Below are 26,607 nucleotides of genomic sequence, written 5' to 3' on the forward strand. Positions count from 1 at the left end.
AAAAAATTAATTAGAGTGTCTATGTTGAAAACCCCCATTTTGATAATGAACTGAATATTGTTGTTGTTGTTGTTGTACAGGATACGGTATTGTGATTGGTGGTAATGATTGATTTACTTGATTTAATTGATTCACTTGAGTTACTTGATTGATTTGATATTGATGATTATAAAATTGAGGTTGTTGATGAAATTGTGCGTATGGAGATTTTTGGAAATAACTATTTGGTGGTTGATTATATTGTTGTTGTTGATGTTGTGGGTTAATTCTTGGAGTAGCTGGGATTGAAGTTATAGGAGGTAATTGAACTATATTTTCTTGTTGAGAATGATAAATTGGTTGCGGTTGAGGAAAACTATTAAATGGAACTATTGATGGTCTTTTCGTATATGTATTGAATCTAATTTCATCTATTGATTGTGATCTAATTTGATTTGGTGATTGTTGTTGATAAGGTTGTTGATGGTAGTATTGATGTGATGGAGGTGATTGATGGATTGGGTTTACTTGATGGATTGTTGGTGGTGTTTGGTTTGGTTTTGGCTCTACTTTAACTTGTGGTTCTATTTTTGCAACTTTTGTTTCATCAACCTTTTTAATATTCTTCGGCGATTCTTTTTCAGCTTCTTCTTTAATTTTTGGTTCATCTTCTTTTATTTTTGTTACCTCATCTTCCTCATTAATATCATCATTAGCTAAACTTTCAATAACTGATTTTTTATAATTTCTTAACACTTTATCCATTGGGAAAGTACAATAAATATTTCTATTATATCCAAAAATACGTTTAATTGAAAGGTTACCATTACCATTATCTAATCTATCAAATTCATTAACAGGATTTAAATTTTCAAATTCTAATTGAATTATACCATTATAAAGATCTCTTTCAAATGATCTACAATCAGTATATATTGAATAATTTTCAATTTCAATTGGTAAGAAATATATTTTCATATTACTTTTATACCTTGGTCTTGCTATAATTTTTTTAAAAAATAAATTATTGGGGATTTCTTCATTTTGTCCCAAAGAATGTAACATTTCATCTGAATTTTCTTCATCATCAATTAAATTAAAATCACCAGGTTTAGCAGTTTCTAATTTTAATATTGATGATCCATGTATATCATCAGTAGTTGATCTTGTAATTCTTATTAATGTGAAATTTTTTGATTGAAATAATGTATTGATTGCAGTATCTAATGAATTAAAAGTTGGAGTTTGTTGATCAATTTCATTTGTAAATGATTTCAAAATCTTATTTGAATATTCACTTAAATCAACTACATTATTATCTATTAACTGTAAACCTTTTGATACTAAAGAAATAGATGAATGATTACCACCATGGTAATTTATTATTGATTTGTGATTGTTATATTGTTCAATTAAATCTTCATATTGTTTTGTTGATCCAAAATCATTAAATAATTTATAAAGTTTCTTATCGTCAGTGAATGGTATAAGACTATGATATAAATTAAATAAATTAGAACATGATGTTAATTTGATCTTTATACCTGCTTTTAATGATTTAATATGTAATTTCAGTTGTTTTGTATCTGTTTTTTGTCTCTTTGTGGAATATTTTCTTCTTATAGCTAATTTAACAAAAATTTTAGAATTTAATATCTTTTTGTTAATTTTAGATTTTGGGATATGATCTCTTAATAATAATAATGGTTTATTTGAGTTTGTGGTTGTGGTTGGTGATAAAGATTGATCTTTTAATTGTTTAGATTTTTTAGTGGTGGTAGTAGTTGATGAGTCCGATGGTGAACTAGGAGTTGAAGGATTAGTTGAAGTGGATGAACTAGTGTTATTACCACTATTATTCTCCTTTTGTTGTTGAATAAAATTTGTTGTTGATTTTAAAGTTGGAATCGATGTTGTAGATGTGGCTGGTGTAATTAAAGTATTATGATTAAAATTATTTAAGGTACCATTATTATTATTATTATTATTATAATTATTATTATTATTTATAATAGGTGGTAAAGTAACTGAAGTTGAATCAATTGGAGAATTTGATAATGATGAAGATGGTGAAATTATTGGAGCTATAACTGAATTGGTTGTAAATTCTTTATTAAATTTATTATTTATAGTTTCAATATTATTATTATGAGGTAATTGATTTATATGAATTCCAGATCTTGGTTGTAAATTATTATTTATTATATGATTTTTATAATTTTGATTTCGTAAAAAATGAGCTTGTCTTTGAGCTTCTTGTTGTTGTCTATTATATTTATTAATAGCTTCATCAGCATTTAATAAATCTATTAATCCAGTCATAATTTTGGATCTTACTAACTAAATTTTTTAGTCTGAGATTTTAGTGTATTTGATCTAATTTAAAAATAGAACCTCAAGTTGAATGAACTTTAGGTGAGAATATAACTTTAATGAACTTGAAATCTAATGATCTAGTATATAATAAATAATATGAAATCTGAAAGAATAAAATATTTTAAAAAAATGATGAAAGATTTATGAAAAAATTGAATTAAATTTATATTAAAAAAAAAATTAAGGAAAGAGATTTGAGACATACATGAATTTATATATAATAGAAATTATAAATTATAAATTAAAAATTTAATTATATATAAAAAAAGTAAAAGATCTAATACAAAATTGAAATAGAATCAAGTTTCATATAAGTATTAGAACACAAATTCATGTATAATATGATTGTATTCATGTATAATTAATTAATTTTGAATTGTGAATTTGAATTTTTGAATTTCGAGTTAATTTTGAATTTTTAGGAATTTAGGAAAATAAAAAATAGAATTTAAAATTATGCATTAAATTGTATGTCATAATACTAAAAATGTATTATCAAATACAGACTAAGTAACAGACAATGTCTTCAAGGATTAACTATTCTATTATTAATAAAAATATAAAACAAGTAAACTAGCCTTAAATTTAAAATATTAATAAAAAACTAAAAACAAAAATGTTGATGTTATTTTGCAAAACAACTTATTTTCGTCTTTAAGAAGTCTTACATTATACATAATTCTAAGACACAAAAGTTATCAAGTGTTCATAATTTTAAAATTAAACAATTAGAAAAAACGAATTAATAATTTGTGATCGATATTCAATTCCGTAATTTTTTTGTATTTTTATTTATAATTGAAAAATTATATTATCCTTCTTGTTATAATCTCATCCTATTGTTTATTCAACAACTATTGTTCTCTAAGATTTTGCTATAAGTCGGTTTGGTTGAAGTATTTGAAATGTCGAAAACTCGTACCGATTAAAAAACAAAGAAATATTATAATTCTGGTTGATAAGTAAAGAATAGCAAATATAATAAATTTATAATTTAAAATTAAACGCAATTAAACTTTTTAAAACACTAGTCCAAAAAAAATTATTTTTATTTATTACTTTTTAATTTTAGAGTTAGTGATTTCTCAATTCTTAACTACTATACTTAAGCCATTAATTTTAGATTAAGACACATGTGGTGGATTGATAAATAAATCCGTTAATAATTATTCAGTCTAAAAAACTTTAAAGAATCAATTTTTAAATTTTTTTTTAGTTTTTCAATTCAATTTTGTATAATTGAATGTGGCTAATACATTAATTCTTAAGAATTTGATCAACCGAAAGTTTAAAGTTTTATAAATATTTTAAAGAAATATTTTCAGCAATTCAAATAACTTTATTATATCAGTCTATTGTTTATGTATATATGTTTTTGTTATAAAGATTTACGGAATAATACAAGAAATTGATTCGGTACATAAATGGGGCTAATTTCCGAATAACTGTTAAAGCCTTTTTCATAAAATTGTAAAACCTGAAAATGATGAACCGTAATAAGAGGACTGATTATGAAGATGCAAATATAATTAGTAAAATTCTAGAAATTCTGGTTAATTCCATGCATATCTTTCTAGAAAAAAATTAATAAGAATTTGGGATAAAAATTAAATGAAGTCAATTTAGATCTAAAAAAGGGTATTAGTTTTTTTATTTATCAAATGTATAACGTTTTAAATATCATTTATCTATTGTAATAAATGGTACGAACATATGATTCAAGACTACATTTTCTGCAAAAGAAGTTATATATTTTTTATTATTATTTAGTTACAGGAATTTTATAACATATTGTACATGTTTATAGAAAATCGGGTCTGGTGGGTAAACAAATTATATACATCACATCGGAAACTACGAATTAAACAGAATAGTAAAGAAGTTAATAGAACATCTAAGAACTTCCAATTTGATTTTTGCCATTTTGAAATATCGACTCAACTTAATGAGTTTGAGTTTGCTGCTAATTTGAACAATTAAAGTTGAATTCTAAAAAAGTTAATTAGAGTTATAGAAATTTGTTCAATTTTAAGCGAATAACTTTAAAATCAATTTAAATGCTTTTAAAAAAAAAGTTTAAAATATCTTATTGAGGATAGAAACAATAATTGATGACATCAATCTGAAATAAAATAAATCTAAAACAAGAATATAGTCAAGATAGAAAGAGCTAAAACAAGGGCTTTCGTTATCAACAATATAAATCAAATACAAGGCTGAACTAATCTAATTATATTTTAAGGCGAAATTGTCTTAAATTTGAATCAAAAACAGTGGGGACTTGAAAATACGTTTGAATGATAGCTTAACTGATCCTTATATTTGAAATACTAGATCATTTTCAAAATAAAATTGAATCCATAAACTAATAAGTAAAACGTTTTATCATAAGTGTAGTAGAAATTAAGTAAAATCGAAGTAAAAGTGATCTACAAAATTATAAAATATTATAATATTATAAAACGACACCCCTAATCTAAAACATCAACACCCTACGTTTTATTTTAATTGATTTTCAAAAATAAAAGAATTTAATCCATTTGGTGAACCTTTTTTAAAACCCCTAGTGTTTTTATCAAGTACTAAAAATTGTTAAATTTAGTGTTAACAATTTGAGCTAAAATGTATTTAGTGTATATTTTTCTTCAGCCCATGTGAAACACTTTATTTTCATTTAAGAGATTTGAATTTAAATCGAGGGTTAAACATTTTCAAATAGGCTAATAATAGATGACGATCTAATTTGTTTATAGTAGAAATATGTGCCGATTTTGGTAATATCCATTTCCATTTTCAGCATATGATTCAACAAAGCTACGCTGGATAAGGCTGAACAAGCAAGTTTTCTTTTTAGGTATAAATTTATGGAAGTTATGGGATTATCACGATTTTCTTATCTTTAAACTATTTTCCGATTTTTGTGAATATAGGGACAACTTTTTAAATCTCACCTTTGTGCAATTACTGTTAGATTAGTTAAACTTTCTATCTTTGTCTCACAAAACTTTTAGATGTTTGACATGTTTATTTTGTGTATTCAATTTAACTTTTTTAATTTGTTAGTCATAAATTTATCAAAAGTTAAAATCCCCTAATTTGAATTTATCTTGAGTTTTTTTAAACTTTAGATTTCCGAAACTTTCGAAACTTTTTAATATCTTGTGTAAATTTCGATAATTCGAATTTAATCAAATATATATACTAATTTTCAAAGTTTAAGACATTATCTTACTTTCACTAGCCCAAGTGAGACTAAAAATAAAAATGAAATAGATTTATTAAGGAAAAAAGCAATCAATGATAAAGACAGATTAAGTAATAAAAATAGACTTGCTTGTGAAAATTCAAGAATTTAGAACAAAGTGAAAGGTTTTTATTTTCCTAAAGTTGCTGTTTTTTTGTAAAAAAAATTTCATCTATTACTGGTTCAAAAAATTATTTAGTAGATGCAATGGAATACCGTTTGGTTGTCTAATTTCAGAATTTGGTGATAATTTTTTTTTATCTCTAAAAGTATTACAAAACACAAAATATAATTTGTGTAATTTTATATCCTATGTTTGTGTAATGTATTTAAATTTTCCTCAAATTTTTATTTTCTCGTACATTTTTTATTTTAATTTTATTTTTGCAATTTTTTTAAATTTATTGGTCTCTAATTGTTTTTTTCAGTTGCAATTTAATACGTTTGATTGAATGCGCTAAAAAGTTTTAATGAAATTCTGCAATTTATAAACACTAACTTTTATCTAAATATTTAACTTTCATTTTTAGATTTTACTTGGCTGGAGCTAAATGTTGCTATAGAATCGTTTATATAAATTTGAAGTCTAAAAAGTCAATAACGAGTAGTTGAACTGATCTGTATCCTCGAAATATTTGAAAACGGGCAGCTACACCCTAAAAAATTATTAATTTTGTAGAATAACAAGATAAAATTCGGAATGTGGCTAGAACAAAACAATAATAATTTCAAATAAATTTGAGGCTAAACTTTGGTAATGAGGAGAGTCAGCACATGTTTAATCTTAATTAATTTTATATTAAAAATCAGTTTTATTCGGAAACACTTTACCTGCTGTTTGTAGATTCTTAAAAATTTGAGTAATAAAACATTTGCGTTCTATTTATTAATTAATTTAATTAAAATCAAATTGACGTCAGTCTATCCTCTATTCAAAATTAAAAAAATTAAGTTTGATTAAGGGCTTATTGAATTTTAGCAGTTTTTGATTTTTGTCTAGGAGTTTTAACTTCGTTATTCTCCATTCGTTAAAAATTGACTTCAGCCCTTATGGCTAATTAAATATCCTATTGTTACTTTAATTTTTTGACTGTGTTAATAATCATAACCAGACTAAATTACCCGTCATTTTTTTTTAACGAAGATCAAGATATAAGGTTTTCACCTTTTGAACTATATGATACATCTTTGAGATTTGGTTAGACGAGTTCAAAGTTATTTTTACTGAAAATTCCATCAAGATTTTGGTTTTCATGATATCACCAGATTTTATATACGTTTTGCATAAATTTTAGATTCAAATTTCATATCGTAATTGTATATAAAATGGAGATAAAGATCTAAAATATTTTTCGGAGATACTAAGATAATCATAAAACGATAATCTTGTTATCAATTAACAATAAAATAGAATAGATAAAATGATGATGTAAATAATTGTCTATTCTCATTACACCATGAGCTTATCTGTGGGTGAATAAAGTAGTATCATTCTTATTGTCTTATTTTTGCAAATTTAATAAACTACTATTTCAAATAGAGTTACTTCATTAAAACTTTAACTGCCCCAGCTTTATAATTTATGTACGACTTCATAAGACAATAAGTTTTTAAAACAAGTCCAAAATTACATCAGCCTTTTGCCTGCTATACAGTGTTTGGTAATGTCATGTTACATCATTCAAGTAATCCAATATGATTTATCTAAAGAATTGAAGATCTGAGTGCTAGTCACGACGACTCTGTAAGAAGTGAAACGAGGAAAACTGTGATGATAAGTTTAAAGATAAAAGTATAAATTTACATTTATTATTATTATGAGTATCTAGTATTGACTTTAAAACTATATTCCCATATCTAACTTTTCCTTGATCTAAATCATTACTTAAAATCAAATGCATTTATTTCATACGCATCTATCCAGTCTTATTTCCCTTCTATTTAATTTCCTAAGTTTCTCTTAATTTTGTTGATCAATAACAGAATCAATATCATCAACTTCTTTTAATTTGAAATCTTGAGCTAAAGAAATTTCAACTTTATTTTCATTATCATATATAATTCTTGCTAATTTAGATTGTGGACCCCAACCATTTATTGGAGGATTTAATTTAAAAGGTAATAACCAATTTGTAATTGTTAAAAAATTATCACTTAAATTTGTTAATTCATGAATTATATCTTCTATACATATTATTCCTAAATTTTCAAATTTATCTTCCACTAATTGATTATTATCTAATTTTATGATTTTTTCTTTTGGTTCTTCAGTTGATTGTTCTTCGTCTGATGTTTCTGTGGTGGTTATTCTTGCTCTTTTTTGAAATAATTTACGTATTGATGATAATGATGGTTGACCTATGATAATATATGGCGCAATTAATCCTAATAATTGTATGGTTTGCTTGTTGGCTTTTATAAATACACCAGTATTTGATTCAGTTAATTTTAAAACTTGTAATATTTGATATGCCTTTTTTGGAATTTTTAAACCTTTAGTATGATTTGGAATTCTTATAATAAATAATAATTTATAATCATCATTATCTTGTATATCTTTTAATGATTCCTTTTTCAATTTTTGATTTATTTTATTAATTCTTTTCTTTTCTATTTCATTTGATTTTTGATTGCTTAATAAAGTTTCTGCTCTTTTAAAATTTTTTTGCTTTTGTTTTAATTTAAGTTGTTTTGATACTTTGATCTTGTTGGCTATTTCTTCTTGTTTTTCTAATCTTTTTCTATCAGCATTTTTACGCTTTTTTAATAAAATCTCCGGATTTGAGTTCAATATAGCCATTATGACGTTTATTTATTGGAGTATGTCTATTGGAAACGGTTGATTTAAACTATTGATTTGATAGATGGGTTGGTTGTAAATATTTTTTTAAATTTGACTGAGATGAGAATTCCTAATTTTTTTTGGAGTTACAAAACCAAAATTTTTGATAGAGCGAAAATAAAAGATACTCCAGTTTTCTTCGACTAAACTTTCATTGAAAGGCTCGCACGAGTCGCGTGTCAAATAATTGCCTAGTACGATTATCTCTAAATCTAACTTGAGATATTATGTCATCAAGAAAATAAAAAGCTGATAATTGAAGACCAAAATGTGATAATTTAAGTAAAACTGAAGTAAGTTCTTCTCAAAAAAAGAAAAGTGGGAATTCAACAGAACCCTCAATTTTCAAACTTTTCTTACCCCTTGATACAAATCTTGTTTTGAACGGGTAAACCCAGACGGATTCAGAAACTAAATTGATAACATGCACATCTCATATCTAATTCCTTATCCGCTAATTGACAATTTACGACTCGATAATCGAGATGTAATTCAGATCCTGAAAATATAATTACGATCCAAGTCCAGTTTCTCGATACTCGGTTTGTCAGGAACAACTGAATTCAGATTAGATTTGTCTCAAATTAGACTGGTTTTACAGATAAACATGTACTTGAACAAATACATTCTTTGATTTCTAGTGCATAGATCTAGATTTACAGACATTTGATTGTTTAGATTGATAAACAAACGTTTCTCAATAGGGTAATTCTTGATTGTTTAATTAAATGTTAATTGTGTTAAATGATAAACATAAATCTGCAAAATTACTTTTCTTTTAGATTTATGTTGTTAATTTTGTAATTTAAAAATGTAGAAATACCGATGTGACCTTATCAACTTGACATACTTAACAAATGATAGCTTGATAAGGTGATTTATTTATTGAAGATATGCATTAATTAAATGAAGCAAATTTAAGAAAACATACATGAATGTAAAACATATTTATCACAATAAGAATAATAAAGAATATTGTCGAATTTGAGACTATTGAAGCGAAAATAAACATAAGATTAATCTTGAAAGATGAATAAATTCTCTAAAATGGGTAGACTGGTGTTCATCAAGTGACCGAGCCAGCCTTTCATTAACTCTACTAAAATTGAAGTGATAAACCGCGTGCCATGAACTTGTCATTTCTCAGGTAGTCAAGCAAATCCATCAATTTTCTAAAATATATTCGTCACTTTGAAACTTCAACCGTGAGTCTTTAAGAAAATATCTTGACAGACATGACGTCAAAGAGGGGAACTTTTAAAGTGAAGTTTTATCGTAATATTCTAGACCTTCGTAGTGTTCATGATCTAAGGAACCAAGCTCCTATTGTAGCACTCGGTTTGAGTGAAAAATTGTTTAATGTCTTTAGTTTGGAGGATAGAATGGCCCTATGGTGAAATAAAAAATATTCAAGCTTTTTTCCAAAAAGATATATACTGTATGACAAAAAAGAATGGTAATGAAAATTGGTCCTGACAGCAAAAAGCAACTATAAAAGGTTGAGATCAAGTAAACTATTGTATCATATTTGATACGGTACTTTACAACCTAAAAGTTACTTGATAAATGTACGTCATAAGTAAATAGTGTTTTGTTAAACGAAAGGGGGGTACTGATGATCAAGAAATATCTGGACTTGTGATCCCAACTTTTTTTGTTACAATTTTGTTACGACTTTACTACGTCTTCATGTGCAGTTTTTGCAAATTCATTATTTTACATGTGAGTTAATCAAAAAATAAATGAACTTAAGACTAAGTCAGAATATTAAATTTAAACGGTCAAGATAATAATGCATTTAAATTCTAAAGTGAGACCAAATTGAATCATTAAAAATAAAATATACGAGAATTCAAATGATACATTAATTTTCTTTACACATTTTTGAAATCTGTTGAATTTTTAGATAAATAATAAATTGTACAGATAAACTTCGTCAAAAAGTTTAAATTTGCTTCTCCTCAGTTCAATAATAATAATAAAGAGATAAATGTGTCAAAAAGTAAATTTATGTCTAATCAAATTTAAGAAATATTCATTTACCGTTTAAAACCTTATTTCGCCTTGACAATATTGATTGATCAAAAATATTAATTCACTACTTGATTACAAGATTAAGATGTCGTAGATATCATATCCTGAGGCTAATGAACTCGTGAGATCCCAAAAAATTGGCTGATCCAACGATAACACTAAAAAAAAAATTTCATGCTAATATTTGTAAACTCTTAAATATAACAAGAGAAAAATAATAAATTATTATAATTACGAGATGATCATCCTGAAACAATTAAATTGAATTTCTTTTCGATAAACCAAATTTAAAGTGATGAATTTAAAATCATTTCATTAATTTATTTGTAGATTAAGTACTCATCCAGTGTGAAAAACATGTAATAAAATTAATTGAACAAATATTAAAATATTACTATATTTTATTGTAAATAATGAAAATATTTTGGTACCTTGAAATTTTGATTGAATCAAAAATCCTGCATATAATACTTTAATTTATTTATTATTTTAATTAATTAGTAAATCTGCTAATTAATATTATTATGTAATTTATTAGTCTGTTATAACTATTGATTTGATCTGATTTTAATTTTTTCATTACATTTCAACCAAAATTTTCTAACAACTCAATTTTATAGCATTTTTTCATTCATTCTTTAATTCAATTATATACAATTATACTACTATTGTAAATCAATTACTTATTATATAATAATATTTATAGTTTTTTTTTTCATTATCAAAATTTTAAATTTTTTTTAGCATTGGCATCTGCATTTTTTTATTCAATTTTAAAAGGGATAAAAATATTATCAAAATAACTAATGATTTAATGAATTCTTATAATTATAAACAAGATCAAGTAACTAATTCACTAAATAATCAACAATTGCAACAACAACAACAACATAATGATTTACAACAATCAAATTATCAAAATCAACAATCAATACTGGGACAACAACATAATATAAATGAATATAATATGCAGGATCAGAATTTATCTTTACAACAAGGACAACAACAACCTAATTATCAATTTCAAAATCAAAATCAAAATCAACAGTATATACCTCAAACTGATTATATAAATCAACAACATCAACAACAACAAAACCAAATACCTATTAAACAATTTAATCAAAATCAAGGAGGAGTTCAATTCACAAATACAAATCAAACTTATTCAAATCAATATCAACAGAACACCGTCGTACAACAACCTTATTCTATAAAACAAGATGGGTTGAATATACAACCACAAAGGTCACAAACTAATAATAGAAATTATAATACATTAACAAATCAACAAGCAAATATACCTTTTTATAATAAACAAATGCAACAACAACAAAATCAAAATCAAGCAGATTTATCGGTTATGCAACAACAAAATTATAATTATGATTATCCGCAACAACAACAACAACAACAACCACCACCACAACAGAATTATCAACCTCAATATCAACAACCAACCACCGCATTACCTATAAATCAACCCTCCTATAATCAACAAAATTATTTACAACCATTGTCAGAACTGATTCAAGAATCAGTACCACCAGCACCACCACAAGAAGAAGAAAAACCAAAACGAACAAGAAGTAAAAGATCAAGAAGTTCAAATTCAATATCATCAACATCAATTCCACCAGAAAATGAATTAAAACAATTGGCAAAATCAAAATTAAATATACCATTATCAGAATTAGCTTATAAGATTAAACAACTCGAGAATCAAGAAAATCCTCAATTAACAATTGCAAGTTCTTCATCATCAAATCCAATACCTGCTACAACTTCACAAGAAAATATAGAAAGTAATAGAGAAACTCAAAGACTGATTTTTGGAATGGTTTGGCTTTTAAATTCTTGTGAAATTTCTCCAACTGCTGTTATTCCACGTAATAGAATTTATGCAAGATATGTACAAATATGTGCTGATAATAGTTTATCACCTTTATCACCTGCAAGTTTTGGTAAATTAGTTAAAATATTATACCCCAATATAACAACAAGAAGATTAGGAATGAGAGGTCAACTGAAATATCATTATTGTGGAGTTAAATTGAAAGGAGATCAAAATATGCAACTGCAACTACAACAACAACAGCAACAACAACAAAATCAACCACTGTTATTACAACAACCACAGTTAATGAGTGGGTTTATGGGTTCTGTTGATTCTCCCATATCATCAGCAAATTCATCAATAAGTTATGATGATTCTCCGAGATCACTATCACAAATAAATACTCCTTCATTTACTCCAATTAATTCACCTTCAATAACATGTTCATCATCAACTTCATCTTTTAATTTAGCTGATCAGTTACCACTGGTTTCTCATATGAAATATATACCAGATTTATTTAAATCATTAAATAATGAATTGGTGGCACCTGATTCAAATCCTTATGTTCCCATTGAATTACCATCTATATATCCATACTTACCAAAACAATCAGATCGTGATATTGCAGATACATTATATTCATTATATAAAGTTCATGTGAATTCAATATTTGAATCCTTAAGATTTATGCAATTAAAGAAATTGTTTTCAAGTTTCAATCAATTTAATACCATATTGACTATACCAGTTTATAAATTATATACAAGTGATTCATTATTAGAATGGATTCAAGCATGTGATTTAATAATGTATAAAAAAATGATTAGAATGTTAAGTAAATTAAGTTTACAAATAATGATACCACAGGAAAATATCAACCAATTGAAAATAATTTCATTAAATTATTTAAAAACATTATCCAACACTATAATTAATCCTAAAAATTCCAAAAATTTTATAATAATGAAATTAAAAATGGGTAAACATTTTATTAATTTATTAAATAGATTAATTAAAATTATAGAAACTGGAATAACTGCTTCCAAAATATTGGTAGATACAAATGAAAAACAATCAATGTTAAATGATTGGATGAAATTAGACCTTACTGAAATAATATCAAGAGAAATTCCATGTAATGAAACAAATATAAGTACTTTAAATTATATAATGAATAATGAAATATTTGAAATCCTAACAAAATCAATGTCAATTAATAATTCACAAATTTTAATTCAATTTTTTGCAGATTTTTTAAATAATTTACCATCAAAATTTTCAAATATAAATTCAAGATTGTTCTTATTATTAACTTCAAATTTTTTAACTACTTGTTTGAGAGAAATTTCATTAGTTAGTGGAGAAGGTTTTGGTGCTTGGTGGATAGTTAGATGTTGGATAGATGAATATTTAGCTTGGATAATGGAATTAGGTGGGTTTTTCCAAGATGATTTAAAACTACAATCAGAATCTTTAGGTGGTGGTGGAACAATCCCTCAACAACAACAACAACAACAACAACAACAACAACAAGAGTTCACAAGCACCACCGACCAAGGTGATAATTCTTTTGGTGCAATTGACTTGTTGGAAACTTCATTTGAATTTGAAAAATTACCACAGTCTCAACATGATCAACTGGATGCGACATCTCAACAAACTAAGCAATTGACTGATGCTTTAAACTTTGATCCTACTGTTAGTAATTTATTAGGATAATTATATAGCATTTTACATTATTAGATTTAAATTATAATTTTTTTCAAATGTACGAAATTTTAAAAATTAATTCGATCACAAAATTGGAATCTTGTTTAGGTACAGCATACCCAAGAATTTGCATTCAAGATTGATAGATCTTACAAGATAAGACACCACTTGAAGTAATAGATGCATAACTAAATTTGATGGTATATATCAACATTATTTTTCCGTTCAATTGTTCTCAATTCTTTGCCAACTGCAAACTTTTTTTTTTTTTACAACCAAAACTAATAAAATTGGTTGCAAAACTTTTTACAAAATGTCAGACCTATCAAAATTTGATACATTTAACTTAACAGATCAATTATTAGAAACAACAATAACTCCCAAACCAAATTCAAAAGATGATACTAATACAACATTAACAACCCCACCACAACAAACAAAAGATTATTGGAAATTTAGATTATCTATTAAATTAATTCAAGATATTTATGTATTTCCAGAAGATGAAAATTCAAAAAGAGAATTTTATGATACTATATCAACTGATTTAATTAAAGTTTATGGTAAAAATAAATCACCTGGGAATAGAGGTATTAAAATCAATTCTAATCTCGGTAATGAATTAAATATTGGTACAAATTTAATGGAAATTGGTACACAATCTTGTTTATTTGAAAATGAATATAAAGGGAATCTTTTATTTTACGTTTCTAAATATTTTGAAATTTTTAAAAATTATTTTAGTTTATTAAAAATTAATGATTTGGAACAAAAATATTTGAATTTAATATTTTTAGTATTTTTTAATTATTTAGAAGATAGTGAATTTGCAAGTAAGATTAATAATTTATGTACTCATCAAAATCAAATTCGATTAAATTTTGAAAAACAATGGTTAAGAGATAATTTAAAATTATATATGATTGAAGTTTTTCAGATTTTTTTCAAAAATTATTCATTAGCTTCTGAATTTTACAAGAAGATGCAGATAAAATGTTGTAAAAATAATTGGAAATTCTTGGAAAATTTAATTAATCTTGTTTTAATTAATTATTCAACTTTGAAGAATTACAAATTTGAAGAAATTGGTTTAAATTTAGATCCAAAATTTGCTATTATTAATCATAGTTGTTTACCTAATGTTTTACAAATTGAATATCAGCCAAAAAAATTTCAAATAATAAACACACTCCCATTGAAAACCGGTGATGAATTATGTATCAACTATATTCCAATTAATGGTATTCCTCAAGAAATTCGAAATTATCAACTTAATTTAAATTATTATTTCAAATGTGGTTGTAAATTATGTAAATCAAAAAATGATATTTTTTTCACAATGCAATGTAATGAATGTTTCAAACCAATAAAATCATCAAGTTTAACATCAGTTTTAACAACTAGTAGTGCAATCCTCAAGGAAACTTCATGTTCAAAATGTTTCCATCCTTTTGATACCGAGATATATACAAGACAAATATTAATTCGTAATTTTTTTATGGCTTTAATGTTAAGGAATTCAAAACTGAATTATAATTTTAATGATGATGGTTATTTTACAATGTTACAAAAGGAATTTACAACAATGATTGAAAATAATTCTGTAACATATTTAATTAAACAATTGTTTGAATCAAAGGATAAATTTATAATCCCACCTGAAAGAATTCCATTTGTTAAATCATTAATTGATGAAGTTATGACTGGTAAAGTATTTGCATTATATACATTCCCATTCAATTTAATTGTTGAAAAAATAAGTAAAGAATGTTGTGAATTTAATAATTTTGAATCAGGTATGGAATACTTGAAATATTATTCTAGGGTTTTGTTTGCTATAAAATTACCATCTGACATATCAAATCAATTGTTTTTTAATGAATGTTTATACTTGGAAATTTCTGAAAATATCGAAAAGTTAATGCAAAAATTATATGATGAAAAAATAAACACATATTTTGGAACTTTTAAAGAATCAATGGAATTATTAGCAAGATGTCAATTTTTCTTTTTAAAACATGTTAAAAGTAAATTTAAAATTATTGAAATTGAAGAAAAAATTAAAAAATTATGTGAAATTTATCAACCTATTAAATCAACAAAATCAGTTCATTCTTGTTTAGAACAATTGTTCATTTACGCAAATGCAAATATTTTTATAACAAAAACAAGATTTTTAATATTCAATGCTAAACAAGAACAAGTTACTTTGTTTCATACATTTGATTCAGATGATCATCTTTGAGTTGGGTGTTTAAACATCATTTAAAGCAACACAAACAGCACCTTTATGATGTCCATTATATTGTCTTACAGTTTCACTATTTGATAAATCCCATAATCGAACATAATGATCAGAACAAGCAGTCACTAAATATGCACTATCTGCACTAAATGCACAATCCCATACCCATCTTTGATGTCCTTGTAATGTAGTTTCTAGAGCGAAATTTTGTTCTGTTGACCATATTCTAGCAGTATGATCTGCTGAACAAGTTGCTAAATGTTTCATATCTGTACTTAACAAAACTCTTGTTATATATTTTGAATGTGATCTAAATTTAGTAACTGGTGTTAAAGAAGTTAAATCTTTTTGATTTTGCATTTTCCAAACATAACAATTACCTTTATTATTTCCAGCAACTAACATTGATCCATCACTTGCAACACTTAATGAATTAATAGGTACATCGTCTTCAGGTATTAAATGGTGAGTACATTGATTTTCTCCCAAATCCCAGACTCGAATATTTCCATCTTGATCACAACTTATTAATTCACCTTGATTTGGATGTATAACTACTTCATTTACTGGACAATTATGTTTATAATTTCTTTGTACTGAAGGAGACCGTACATCCCATACTTTAACTGTTCCATCTTCACTTGATGTAACCATCCATTTATTATCTGCTTGAAATGCTAATGATGTAACGTTTGTGGTATGACCTTCAAATGTCATTACTGGATTATTATTACTGTTATTTGAATTATTTGATGATGATGAACCTTGTTGATTACTTGTCGTACCACCATTTGAGACATTGTTTGAACCTCCATTACCAGATGATCCATTCTGTCGTATATCATATAATTTTACATATAAATTTCCAGCAGCTGCTAAGTATCTTTTATCTGATGTTATTTCTAATCTGTTGACTTGTGAATCTGGATGTTGAATTGTTCTTGAACAAACACCTGTTAGTGCATCCCAAAATCTTATGGTGTGATCGTAACCCGCAGACGCTAGTATAACAGACATTATGTACTAGGTAAGTTGTTGTTGTCGTTGTTAGTTGTTAATTATTTACAGTTGTTCTTAAGAGTCAAGATTCATTTTTCAATATTTCATTTTTGTGTACACTTTTAAATTTTCAAAATTTTCGAGATAGTCAATAATAAAAATTGATCTGTTACCATGAGTGGATCAATTGTCAAAATATTACCGGGAGTTCAGTAGGTTTTAAATGATTGATCTTGGAAGCGAGAGCGGCACATTAATATTACAAATAAGTAAGAAATAAATTTAATCAATTATACGTATATTATTCTATTTAAAAATTGGTATTGATTGCTTCTTTTTGCGCTGGTGTTAAAGAAGTTGGATAATCGACTTTGAATACAATTTCTAAATCCCCTTTTTGTCCTGGACTCTTACTAATTGGCATACCTAAACCAGGATAAGTTGTTGTAAATCCTGGTTGTACAGGATTTGACCTACTTAAAGGAATTCTTCTACCATCTATAGTTGTTACATCTTTTTCAAACCCAGTTAATGATTCTTTGAATGTTAAATGTACTGTCAATATAATATTATTACCATCTCTTTTAAAAATTGGATTTGGTTTTTCCTCTATTACAAACTGTATAGTTTGTCTTGCTCCACATTCTGGTTGATAATCTCCTTCATTTGAAAAATTAATTTTTGTACCTGATTTCCAACCTGGTTTTATATTTATTTCTAATATTTTTTGTTCTCTTGATCCATTTGGATCTTTTCTTGTTATTTTCATCTTTTTGGTGGCTCCTTTATATAAATCTTCTAATGATACTGGTAATGGCATTGATACTGTATCTGGATCTGGTCTTGGTTGTGATCTTTGTCCAAATCCTCCTGGCATTCCTCCTCCTCCACCTGATCTGAAACCTCCACTACTTCCAAATGGTGAACCACCTTGTCCACCTTGTCCTCCAAATCCACTTGAACTAAATGTAAATCCATCATCACCCATTCCAAATCCACCCATTTGGGAAAATATATTGAATGCATCAGCATTTGAAAAACCTCCACCACCTGATGATCTAAAACCTCCTCCACCTGGAGCTCCACCGAATCCACTGAAACCACCACCTGCTCCACCTGCTCCACCAAATGGATTACCTTGATCTGCTGCTGGTGCATTACCTCTTGCTGCTTCTAAACCATATTGATCATATACTTCTCTTTTGTCAGCATTCGATAAAATATCAAAAGCTTCTGAAATTTCTTTGAATTTTTCTGTATCACCAGTAGGTTTATCTGGATGGTATTTTAATGCTTGTTTTCTATAACCTTTTTTGATTTCTGCTTCACTTGCAGTTGGTTCTACTCCTAATAAATTATAAAGTTTTTTGTCTTTGACCATTGTGGTATATAATTATGTGTTATGATGAGTTGAAATTTTTTATCGTTGTTTCTTTTTTTTTGTCCCCTATATATGTGAGTTCTTCTCCAATAAATCAATTGATAATTATGATAACTTTGGAGGATAAGAAACTTGTTAATTCTGAGGAGTTTTATTTCAGTATTTCAACTTAATTATAGCAAACATTTTTTATCATTTTGACATTTCCATTTTCGCATGCGCTACCTGAAAGGTCGACCTAATATTTCTAGAATCTTCTAGTTTAGCATTACGTATAAATACGGAAGTATGAATCCTAATTGACCCAAACAGATATCCAATTCATTAAATTATAAATACAATCATTAAATTACATATTACATACGTCCTATACTTTTAATGCTACATTTTCCTTTGTGATATATTTTTCGAAAGGTTTTAAAGCATTTGCAACGTCTTGTTTAACGAATTTTTCAGTTTGTTCTGGAGCCCTACCAACAAAAGTTTTTGGATCCAACAAGGAATCCAAATCATTCCAAATTGGTTTGAAATATTCTGTGTTTCTAACTCTTTCAATTAAATCATTATCACCACCTTCTTGTTTTACAACAGCTGAAGCTTGATGTGATAAAACTCTAATTTCTTCATGACATTCTTGTCTTGATCCACCTTTTTCAACCATTGCCATAATAATATTTTCAGTAGCCATAAATGGTAATTCTGAATTGATTCTTCTCTCAATAACTTTTGGATAAACAACTAAACCAGAAGTGATATTAAGCATGGTAGATAATAAAATATCAACAGTTAAAAAAGCTGATGGTAAATTAATTCTTCTTATAGCTGAATCATCTAAAGTTCTTTCAAACCATTGAACACTAGCAGTTTGTATAGAATCAGAATATAACCCACCTAAATGTCTTGCCAATGAACAAACTCTTTCACATCTCATTGGATTTCTTTTGTAAGCCATTGCACTTGAACCAATTTGAGATTTTTCAAAAGGTTCTTCAACTTCCTTTAAGTTTGCTAATAATCTAATATCAGTAGCAAATTTATGTGCAGTTGCTCCAAATGATGCCAATGGAGCTAAAACGTCGATATCAATTTTTCTTGAATAAGTTTGACCAGTAACTGGATAAACATGTTCAAATCCCATTAATTCAACAACTTTTTGATCTAACTCCTCCACTTTATCATGATCACCATGGAACAAGGACAAAAATGATGCTTGAGTACCAGTAGTTCCCTTAACACCTCTTAAACCAATATCATTTCTTGCTCTTACCATATTTCTTAAATCCCATAACAATTCTTGTAACCACAAAGTAGCTCTCTTACCAACAGTTGTTAATTGAGCGGGTTGAAAATGAGTCCACCCTAAAACTGGTAAATCTTTATATTCCAATGCAAATTGACTTAATCTATCAATTACATTAACTAATTTTGGTATTAAAATATCATAAGCATCTCTTAAAAAGATTAAATCAGCATTATCAGTAACAAAACATGAAGTTGCACCTAAATGAATAATACCAGCAGCTGAAGGACATGTTTCTCCAAATGTATGAACATGAGCCATAACATCATGACGTACTTTACTTTCTTCTATAGCTGCATCTTGAATTTCTTTATCGGTTATTTCTAAATGTTGAGACATTTCATCTATAGCTTCTTGAGTGATCATATCTAATCCAACTAATTTCTCAGCTTTTGCTAAATTCAACCATAATTTTCTCCATGTTGAAAATCTATTTCTTAATGAAAAAACTGCTGACATTTCTTCAGATGCATATCTTGAAGATAATGGAGTTGAGTATTTATCGTATTCTGAAACCATATTGAAAGAGGAATTATTTCAGTTGCTATTGTTGGTTTAAAGTAAACTAGTTGATTCAATTGACTAAGTGAATTGATTGTTCTACTGGTATTGAATTTGTAGATTGAAGGTTTAAAGATATTTAATTTTTCAATATTTGGTCTTCTCTTAAATTTTTAATTAAGACATGCAACAGGTGTAGAAAAATTCCCCGTAAATTTATTTGTTAATTTAAAGTTTTGACTCCGAAAAAAAATATAAAATATGTTTCTTGTCATTTTTTATGTTTGGAAAGTCTTAAATATGACGTAAAAAGAAGAATACATCTGTAGAGCTTCCCGTCCAAAAGGAAGCATATAATCTCAGAACTGACTCATCCAATAATAGGCTAGCCAGAGTATTGTCCATCGAAGATGCAGATTGTGATTTGATAAACTATGATTGTTCTCTTCAGACTAACTCTTATCTTTGTTTCCGTTACTTACTCTAAATGATTTAACAATATTTTACTTCACTTGTGTAAGAACTATCGAGTATAAAATGCTGTAGCTGAATAAATAGAGGAAAAGCAAGAGCTGAAAATTTTACAAACATTGATTCTGCTTTCTAAACAATACATCATACAAAGTTACATTTATTAAAATTGATTTGAAAAAATTAAACAATGCTTGATTTGTTATCGTGAACATAAAAAGATTTTCCCACATACTTTTCGACCTCTGATTTAGCAGCTTTTATGAGTTGACAATGTATAAACCATATTAATTTTTTTCAATTATATCATGAATTATATAATTCATCTTTGGAACAATGTATCAAAAGAAAAACTAATTAACCATTCAAAGTCAATCTTTAATATATAAAAATTGATATATCACCAAATAGCCTTGATCCAGGATAGTGAAACGTTCTGGATTTTAATAGACTAATTGACAAACCAAGGGCCCAACAAGGCTGACAAGAAGCTCTGTTTTTTGGTCAATATATAATACTTGAACGTTTTAATACCACAATCATATTACTTACTATCTAGATATAAATACGTACAACAATAGCTGCAAAGTAGCCATGTAGTTGATTTACTTTATACCAAAATGATTGTTGTTGTTTTAGAAAAGGTGTAATTAAAAAAGTGAACTGTAAAATTAAATTGGTCTTGTTTTATTTTTTTGTCTTTTATACATATTAATTTGTTATGCTAGGACAGGTAGATATAGAAATTGCACCAAATCTGGACAAATATGCATAAAAAAAATTCTTCTTTTTCTTAGACCTGAAGGGCTAGATTTTTTAGAGTTAGATTTTGTGGGAATTGATGAAAATAAGCTTTTACAAGTGCTATATGTATTAAAATACAATTATACAAGTTATAGATCGTAAGAACAATACTCTCTAAGTACTGTCGAATGCATTTGAGGTGTTGAGCTTTGAGAAAGCTTCTGAATCAAATTTTTCTGTTCTCTACCATTTACTTTCAAGAAACTTTAAATTAACAGGTCTATCTTTCAAAATTCTAAATGTCATTGCGACTTAAACAAGATTCTATGAGACTGAAAATGACATTATTGACAAAAATCTACTTCAAACTAAGAAAGTAAACAAAGCTAACAATCTAAAAAGGGTTCAGACTACAATTCTATAAACCAATACGAAATACAAATTAAAAATATACATTAAAAAAGAAGAATAAGGTCCAACCTTAGTCTTATATGTCAAAAAAGAATACCAAGCTTTACAGAAAACGTCTTAAATTCCATTATTATTTTGCTGTTTCTATTTTCATTGTGACAGATCATGTCAATTTGATTGATATCCTTTTTAGTTTAAAATATTTAAACACTCAACGTATCCTTATCTGAGCCCTGTTCATGGCAAAATCGAATTTACGAATAAAATCGTTTCAATCAAAGCGAAAAGATAATACCAAGTTTTCCACATATTTTAGCATTCGAAGTAGACTGATTAAATCTCCCAATTGTTTAAAGCATTTGAAAAATTCTAAAAGAATACTTAGCTAATTATTGTCAGAGTCAGTACTAGAACCAGTACTATTCAACAAATCTAAATTTTCAAGAACACCATATAACATCACCCCTATTGAAACAGATAGTAACTCCATTGAGCAAAATTTCATTTTAAAAGTCATAAATGTTCCATAATTCACGAAGAAACTTGCTCATCTGTAACTTCTATTTTTCAGCTTGGTTTAAAATAAATTTGGACTTCACGGTTCCATCAGACAAATTACCAGCATCAAACATTAAAAGTAAAAAATTAATTCGAAATATTTCATAAATCAAGTTTAAATGTCAAAGACTAATCAAATTTATTAATACATGTAAGTTTTTATAAATTTGAAAAGAATCCAATCTCAATTATGAAAAACTTCATCAAGCCTGATATAATAATAATAGGAAATTGCTATAATGCTACTATACAATGCAGAAGTGATGAAGTAAGAATATTTTTTTTTTCAGAATTTGTGGAAAATTCCTCTTTATTTATAAGAAAAAATCTTTTGAAATAATTTAGCATAACAAAATTTAATTTATATCTAATTTTAAAGCTTATTACTTAACACAAAATTCAAATAAGATATATTTAATAAGAATAGCAGTTAACTTAAGAAATTATAGACGTAAATACCTATTGCGTTACTTCATCACTTTAATTCTAAAATTTTGTTGATACTCAAAGGTTATATGTACTCAACGTAATTGTTCTATTATAGTCTTTTAGTCGACCTTTTGAGACTCACGTTTAGTTAATGATTTCTACTTTACCCCTCTTTTAAACTACTTTTCGATCTAGGCAAGAAGACACAAACTCGTTATTTCCAACCTGAGAGCAAGATTTGTTATTTAAGAGCTTTCACTTTAAAGCGAATTTCAACTTGTAAAATATCTTTAATAGCAGGAAATACATGAGATTTCATGGCAAACATCAGAGCACAGAAATTACTCCTCAATTTAGTTTGTACCTCGCATGCATGGAATTAAGTTTATGGATTTTAAAAAAAACTAATGTGCTTTAATCATGGATATCTATATAATTCTTCTGTTTCTAACATATCACGGCATTTAAATACCGTATGTTTATTGTTTGCGCAATAGATTTTACAGTTTCTCACTTGCTCATGTAGTACAAAAGATCCCTTAAAGCGGCTGATGATTCAAGTTATATCTTGGATTTGATGAAAAAATTGGGGTAGGTTATGTTGTTGATGGAAAGAGAATATTTAGTACGTACCACGTGACTCAGATAAGGTGTCAAAACCACGTTACACAAAACTTTAAATAATCAACTTATTATCAAAATCATTTGTAACAACGAATACGACAGATCTTGCGTTAATACATTATACTCGACTTTTTCAATGCTCATCAATGAGTCAGTGGTCTAGCTTACTAGAAATTTTGTGGTTGTATCACGGTTTCAAACCTTCATCTTGTAACCTGAGGTTTTCCCGTCTTTTTCCTATCATTAAAGCATAAATATAATAAAATTTCTCATCAAAGTTTTTATTAAAAAGATAGATTATCTCATATCTTATGTTTACAAATTTAACGATAAAAAATACAAGAAATCCAAGCAAAGACTCAATTACGAGTGCCAAGACACATTATCCTTGATAAGAAGAAGCGGCTAGGGTTACCAAATTACAACTTTCAATTCTCATACGATGTTTTCGTTTCTTAAGTTCGTCAAAAGAACTATGCTTATCACTTTTACCCCCCACATTGGCCACACGGGATGAATTTTCAATGACTCCAACTCATTGATTATAATATTGTAGAAATTGTTTTTCCTATTATCACATTTGCAGCTCGAATCAAAAATGATAACGATGGCTAAGAAAAATAATAAATATTAAAATGCTGATAAGAGTTTATATATATTAAGATGCGTTTCCAGTATGCGTTGATGATATTTGAAATATGATTGACAACCACCATTGACACTACTGCTACTTTTATCCATACAATTATTAGTCATGCAAGCAACAACATCAAAAGTAGAATCACATATACATAGTGTTGTATCAAATCGAGGTCAATTAAGACATATTGATCCAAATAAAAATTTAGGAGATGAAGATCTTTAAGACAAATTGGTTATAAACAAGAATTAAGAAGACATTATTCTACATTTGAAACATTTGGAATTGCTTTTTCTATAATGTCATTATTACCATCAATTGCATCAATTTTACCAATTTTATTATCAAGTGGGTTATTGGGAGCTTGGTTATCATGGTTTTTAGCAAGTTTCTTTATCTTGTTTATAGGTATGGGGCTTTCTTTTCACGCATCAGCAATCCCAACTTCAGGTGGGTTATATTATTATACAAATTATTATTCTCCAGAATCAATTCGAGTTCCTTTAAGTTTTCTAATTGGTTGTGCAAATACATTAGGTTTAGCTGCAGGAACTTGTGCAATTAATTATGGATTTGCAGTTGAAGTTTTATCAGCTATTTTTATACAAAGAGATGGAGATTTTGAAATTACAGATGGTGCTTTATATGGCCTTTTTGCTGCTTGTGTTGTTACAAATATTATAATTGCATCAGTAGCTACAAAACAAGCAGCTAGATTACAAGCTTTTGCAGTTTATCTTAATATTTTTTTAATTGTTATTTTCCTTATAGCTGTTCCAATTGGGTACTCCAAAAATTATGAATTTAATTCTAGAGAATTAATCTTTTCAGATTTACAAAATTTCCGTGAATGGCCAATTGGTTGGAGTGTTTGTATTAGTTTACAAGGTGCAGCTTGGGTTATTGGAGCATTTGATTCAGTTATTCATTGTTCAGAAGAATGTAATAATCCACAAAGAGCTATGGCTTGGGGTATTTTAGGGTCAATTGGAGCTTGTGGTGTATTAGGAGTTGCTATTGTTACTGTTTGTGTCGCTTGTATTGTAGATGGTGATATTCAAAGAGTTTTAGAATCGTCAACAGGTTCAGCTATGGCACAAATCATTTATGATTCATTAGGAAAACATTGGGCAGTTGCATTTATGGCAATGATTGCAGTTGGTCAATATTTTATGTCAACATCAATTGTTATTGCAGTAAGTCGTCAATCATGGTCATTTGCAAGAGATGATGGATTACCTATTATTTATAATTGGGTAAAATATGTTGATCCAAGAGTTAAAGTACCAGTTAGAGCAACTATTTTTGTTGGTGGACTTTGTTTAGCTTTAGGTTTACTTGTTTTTATTGGACCAGCTGGTGCAAATGCATTATTTTCATTAGGTATATGTTCAAATAATCTTGCTTGGATGATGCCATCATTGTTGATATTATTACCATATGGTAGAAAGAAATTTGTTCCAGGTCCATTTTGGTTTGGAAAACCACTTTCTTATACTGCAATGACAATTGCTTGTTTGTGGGGGGTTTTCATAATGGGATTATCATTATTCCCAGATAATATTGCAGTTGACAAAGAAACAATGAATTATACAGTTGTTATAAATGTTGGAATGTGGATTTTATCATTAGCTTATTATTTCATATATGGTCATAAGATTTATTCAGGACCTAAATCCAATTTAGAAGATGAAGGTGATTATGCTGAAAGCTCAGATGTTGCCATGATAGAAGAAATAGCTACTGAGAAAAAAGTTTGATGAGATTATGATGTGTTGAATAATTAAAACTTATGATCTTTCGTTTTTTTGTATAGAGTGTAATTGTTGGCTTGAAACGATCTGAAACTCATTGGCTTGTTTTACGTAGAATACAGACAAATCATGAAACTACATGTATAAAATCGACCTAAATATTGTAAAGTTTAATTAAAGAGACTGACTAATATATATAATGACGCGTTTTGGCCAAGGCTTCAACATTTTTTCCAAATTAAGTTAAATTTGAACAATTTTCGTTTAAACTTTTAATTTTCAAAAACCTTAATTTCTAATTATTCCGCCTTAATTGCTTTAAAATTTTAATACCGATATCAAATGTAGATTAATACATAAAATTTATAAATCCAAGTAGATCAAAAACTGGGGTAAGTCTCTTTATTCTTATTGTGCCAAATGTTATCGAACAGATACGATATACTATACATCAATTTGGTGTTTATTTGTCTATTGAAAATTTCAAATCTCTTCCTAATTTATATGAACAATAAAATACTACAA

At 27.0% G+C, this 26,607-nt stretch overlaps 8 protein-coding genes across 8 annotated transcripts; 3 read left to right on the plus strand and 5 right to left on the minus strand. All coding sequences in view use genetic code 12, as the record gives it.

The window, feature by feature from the left end:
- Positions 1-6: 6 nt before the first annotated feature.
- KGF54_001993 (uncharacterized protein) lies at positions 7-2,301 on the minus strand (the record flags this gene model as incomplete). The annotated part of the gene is made up of 1 exon (XM_051762423.1): positions 7-2,301. The coding sequence occupies one exon, from the start codon at positions 2,299-2,301 to the stop codon at positions 7-9; it is 2,295 nt and encodes a 764-aa protein (XP_051620505.1).
- A 5,258-nt stretch (positions 2,302-7,559) lies between these two features.
- Positions 7,560-8,399, minus strand: RPL7 (Rpl7p; the record flags this gene model as incomplete). Its single annotated transcript, XM_051762424.1, has 1 exon — positions 7,560-8,399. One exon carries the CDS (start codon positions 8,397-8,399, stop codon positions 7,560-7,562), a length of 840 nt encoding a protein of 279 aa, XP_051620506.1.
- A 2,890-nt stretch (positions 8,400-11,289) lies between these two features.
- On the plus strand, positions 11,290-14,034 carry RFX1 (Rfx1p; the record flags this gene model as incomplete). Its single annotated transcript, XM_051762425.1, has 1 exon — positions 11,290-14,034. The coding sequence occupies one exon, from the start codon at positions 11,290-11,292 to the stop codon at positions 14,032-14,034; it is 2,745 nt and encodes a 914-aa protein (XP_051620507.1).
- Positions 14,035-14,338: 304 nt separating this feature from the next.
- KGF54_001996 (uncharacterized protein) lies at positions 14,339-16,270 on the plus strand (the record flags this gene model as incomplete). The annotated part of the gene is made up of 1 exon (XM_051762426.1): positions 14,339-16,270. One exon carries the CDS (start codon positions 14,339-14,341, stop codon positions 16,268-16,270), a length of 1,932 nt encoding a protein of 643 aa, XP_051620508.1.
- Positions 16,271-16,279: 9 nt separating this feature from the next.
- On the minus strand, positions 16,280-17,287 carry KGF54_001997 (TOR complex subunit; the record flags this gene model as incomplete). Its single annotated transcript, XM_051762427.1, has 1 exon — positions 16,280-17,287. One exon carries the CDS (start codon positions 17,285-17,287, stop codon positions 16,280-16,282), a length of 1,008 nt encoding a protein of 335 aa, XP_051620509.1.
- A 292-nt stretch (positions 17,288-17,579) lies between these two features.
- Positions 17,580-18,650, minus strand: SIS1 (type II HSP40 co-chaperone; the record flags this gene model as incomplete). Its single annotated transcript, XM_051762428.1, has 1 exon — positions 17,580-18,650. The coding sequence occupies one exon, from the start codon at positions 18,648-18,650 to the stop codon at positions 17,580-17,582; it is 1,071 nt and encodes a 356-aa protein (XP_051620510.1).
- A 367-nt stretch (positions 18,651-19,017) lies between these two features.
- Positions 19,018-20,469, minus strand: ADE13 (adenylosuccinase; the record flags this gene model as incomplete). The annotated part of the gene is made up of 1 exon (XM_051762429.1): positions 19,018-20,469. The coding sequence occupies one exon, from the start codon at positions 20,467-20,469 to the stop codon at positions 19,018-19,020; it is 1,452 nt and encodes a 483-aa protein (XP_051620511.1).
- Positions 20,470-24,627: 4,158 nt separating this feature from the next.
- On the plus strand, positions 24,628-26,088 carry KGF54_002000 (uncharacterized protein; the record flags this gene model as incomplete). Its single annotated transcript, XM_051762433.1, has 1 exon — positions 24,628-26,088. One exon carries the CDS (start codon positions 24,628-24,630, stop codon positions 26,086-26,088), a length of 1,461 nt encoding a protein of 486 aa, XP_051620512.1.
- Positions 26,089-26,607: the final 519 nt, after the last annotated feature.

The sequence above is a fragment of the Candida jiufengensis genome, assembly GCF_024610255.1.
Source record: "Candida jiufengensis strain CBS 10846 chromosome Unknown scaffold4, whole genome shotgun sequence".
In the NCBI taxonomy this organism is placed as follows: Eukaryota; Fungi; Ascomycota; class Pichiomycetes; order Serinales; family Debaryomycetaceae; genus Lodderomyces; species Lodderomyces jiufengensis.